Source organism: Pelodiscus sinensis, chromosome 5, assembly GCF_052426305.1.
Source record: "Pelodiscus sinensis isolate ZL-2025 chromosome 5, ASM5242630v1, whole genome shotgun sequence".
In the NCBI taxonomy this organism is placed as follows: domain Eukaryota; kingdom Metazoa; phylum Chordata; order Testudines; family Trionychidae; genus Pelodiscus; species Pelodiscus sinensis.
The window spans coordinates 89006966-89009744 of NC_143056.1; the positions used below are offsets into that span (position 1 = coordinate 89006966).

At 36.1% G+C, this 2779-nt stretch overlaps 1 protein-coding gene across 1 annotated transcript; it reads right to left on the minus strand.

Moving 5' to 3' along the window:
• Positions 1–641: 641 nt before the first annotated feature.
• Positions 642–2424, minus strand: FADD (Fas associated via death domain). The gene is made up of 3 exons (XM_006131043.5): positions 2308–2424; positions 1627–1935; positions 642–984 (listed from the first exon to the last, which is right to left on the minus strand). Exons 2-3 carry the CDS (start codon positions 1922–1924, stop codon positions 707–709), a joined length of 576 nt encoding a protein of 191 aa, XP_006131105.3. The 5' UTR covers positions 1925–1935; positions 2308–2424; the 3' UTR covers positions 642–706.
• Positions 2425–2779: the final 355 nt, after the last annotated feature.

Consider the following 2779-nt stretch of genomic DNA (forward strand, 5'->3'; position numbering starts at 1 on the left):
AAGGTCAAAATTTTCATAAGATACTAATGATTTTAGGTGCCCAACTTGATAAAAGACAAGGAGTTTCGTAAGTCAGGCACTCACTTTTTTCCGAAATATCAAAACCCTTTAAATTGTCTCAGATTGAAAACCTCAAAATTAAGGACCCAAACTCATAATTTTTTAAAAATCTTGCACTGTGTCTCTAATTGCTAACTCTTTGCCCTGGCCTATACGAGGGAGCTATTTCAAAATAACTCTCCCTTAACTTGGAAATAGTAAATGGAGCATCTACACTACCAATCCTGTTATTTTGAAATAATGGGCTGGTTATTTAGAAATCTGTATTCCTGCTTTCCTTGGGAATAATGCTTATTTCAAAATAGCATTAATGTGGTTGATTATTTCAAAATAACTACTCCCCAGAGTAATTTGAAATAATTACTCCCCAGTGCTTCCTGGCGCTCTAAGTCAAGGTAGGGTGTCCACAATAACAGAGCCTGCCTGAAACTAATTTCGAGGCTTCCCAGTCATGTGGACATGTTATTTCGGTTTTGTTTTTTCAGGAATTATTAAATCAGTTTTAGTTATTTTGAAATAATTTTCTAGTGTAGACATGCCCTATGGCCTTTTGGTCTAACAATTAGGCAGCATTCCTCCTGTTTTCATTTAAGCTTTCGGTTTTAATGTTACATTTAATATATATTGTACTGAATTTCATTTTGTTTTAGTTCCGCGGTTGTAAAAGTTCGTCTTCAATTATGTCTGCTACCAAGTTCATTTTGCAATCCCGAAGGGCTTTTATTAAGTCAGCAACCTTAGCTTCCTTTCCTTTCCATTTCTGCCACTCTCGGAGCGACTGCATCAATTGTTCTTGCAAGTTATAAGGATTTGCTATTAGAATTCTGTCAATTTTTGTATCCGAAATTCCTAATTTTCGAATTAGCATTTTCCAGTTCTTTCCAATGTTGTCACATATAACTTCAAAAGCTATTTTCTGCTGATCTGAAAAATAAAATGGCAAAATCCAGTTTATGATGAGGGATATACAGAGACATTTAATATGTACATTTCTATATTAACTCTTACTGTAGAGGTTTGCCCACATTCATATTAAGGACCACAATTGTTGGCAGTAAAGCCACTGGGTGTGTTGAGGATAGTGTAGAAACACCTCAGACCTGGTGGAGTTTTCAGGGGCTTGGCATCACACAGTGACAAATGTTCTCTGAGTACCAGGGGAGCTGCTGTTACCCCTTCTAAAAAAAAAAAAAAAAAAAAAAAAAAAAAATGGTTGCAGCATGCATTCTCTCACTCCCCTCTTTATGACCAGGGCAGCGGGTACTATGTGGAATTCCATGTGGCAGTCTAGAGTCAGGGATAGTACCAGTTCTGGACTCTTCGTTATGGGTGAGTGAGACTCATACAATGCATTGTCCTTTTGAAGAGGGGTGAATTTCATCACAAAATTATTTCCAACTATTTAAAACATTATTCACTGTCTCTTTTTTGGACCTCTGCTCCAAAGTGTTCCTGTGCTACAGTGTTTGAGATTAGATTTAAAGAGTTCCCTGCTTTAAAAAAATACCATTTAGCAGTGTGCTATGCATTTAGTTTGCGAAAGCAAAATAAGATGCCTCCACTTACGTTTTTCTTTCTCATCTAGATGGTTGACAGCATCACCGTGTCCCCCTTCCATGAACTCCTCTAATTGCATGAGCAGATCTTCTCTTTTAATGGATTTGATCATGACCTGGAGAAAATCTACCTTTTCTCTTGCAATCTCCCGTTGATCCAGGAGAATGGTGAAGAGATCATTGCCAGTTTTGACAGACTCAAGTTTCCTTTTGCCAATTTTGTCCCGGCACAGAAATTTAAGGGCAGAGAGCTCAGTGTCCGATAAGTTCATGGAAAACGAATGCAGCAGAGACAAAAATGGATCCATTTTGGTAAGACCTTTGAAAGAATATCAAGGAAAAAAAAATGTATAAAAAAAAGCATTCAGGAAGTCTTAAAAATGGTCTGCTTTCTATGTACCCAAGAAACATCTTTTTAAAATAAATAGAACTTTATTTCATTAAAGAGACAAGTTCTTAAAAATCAAAGTAAAGCTCCTTGATATGATTACTGCCCTGGATGGCGATTAACAGCTATTTTCTACAAACATTTTGTACTTTCACTTTCACAATGCACTGTCCTTAACAGTATCTATAATCTTACACTTTCCAATGTTTGGAACAAAATTCAATGTACTTTCTCTTGAAAACCAAATTGTTGTTTTGAATAATATGTAAAGATACGTTTTATTTCAGAAGAGTTGCTACTTACTTCCTGGTTTAATCTATGCTGCCCTCGCCCCAAAAGCCTAGCTGCAAAGAAGAAAAACTTCTCTGTGCTGAACTTTATCTTTACACAGATCTGCTAGTCACCGGAAATCACATGAACAAGTGATGCAAGCATTTCTGCCTCAGGGACTGTTCTATTTTCCAGTGAACAGTAGATGGCAATACTACACAGTTAACTATTATCTACCTGGCCCACGAAAGCTCATCATCTAATAAACCATCTTGTTAGTCTTTAAAGTGCTACATAGTCCTGTATTTTGTTTCAGCTACACCAGACTAACACAGCTACATTTCTATCACTATTCTCTACCTATAGACACACATACCTTTAATACTAGTACTACTGAATAAAGACATAACAATCTTTAGACAGATCAATAAAAGATCTGTTCAAAATGGTCCTAAGTTATTATGAAAAAGCAAATCAATTCAATTCTATGTTAATTAAAACATCA

What these genes read in the sequence shown, in the direction of transcription:
- FADD (XM_006131043.5), bottom strand. Translation starts at nt 1,924, where the DNA reads ATGGATCCATTTTTGTCTCTGCTGCATTCGTTTTCCATGAACTTATCG. An exon ending in TCTAGATGAGAAAGAAAAAC is followed by an intron (nt 985 to 1,626) that starts GTAAGTGGAGGC and finishes TTTATTTTTCAG; the next exon opens with ATCAGCAGAAAATAGCTTTT.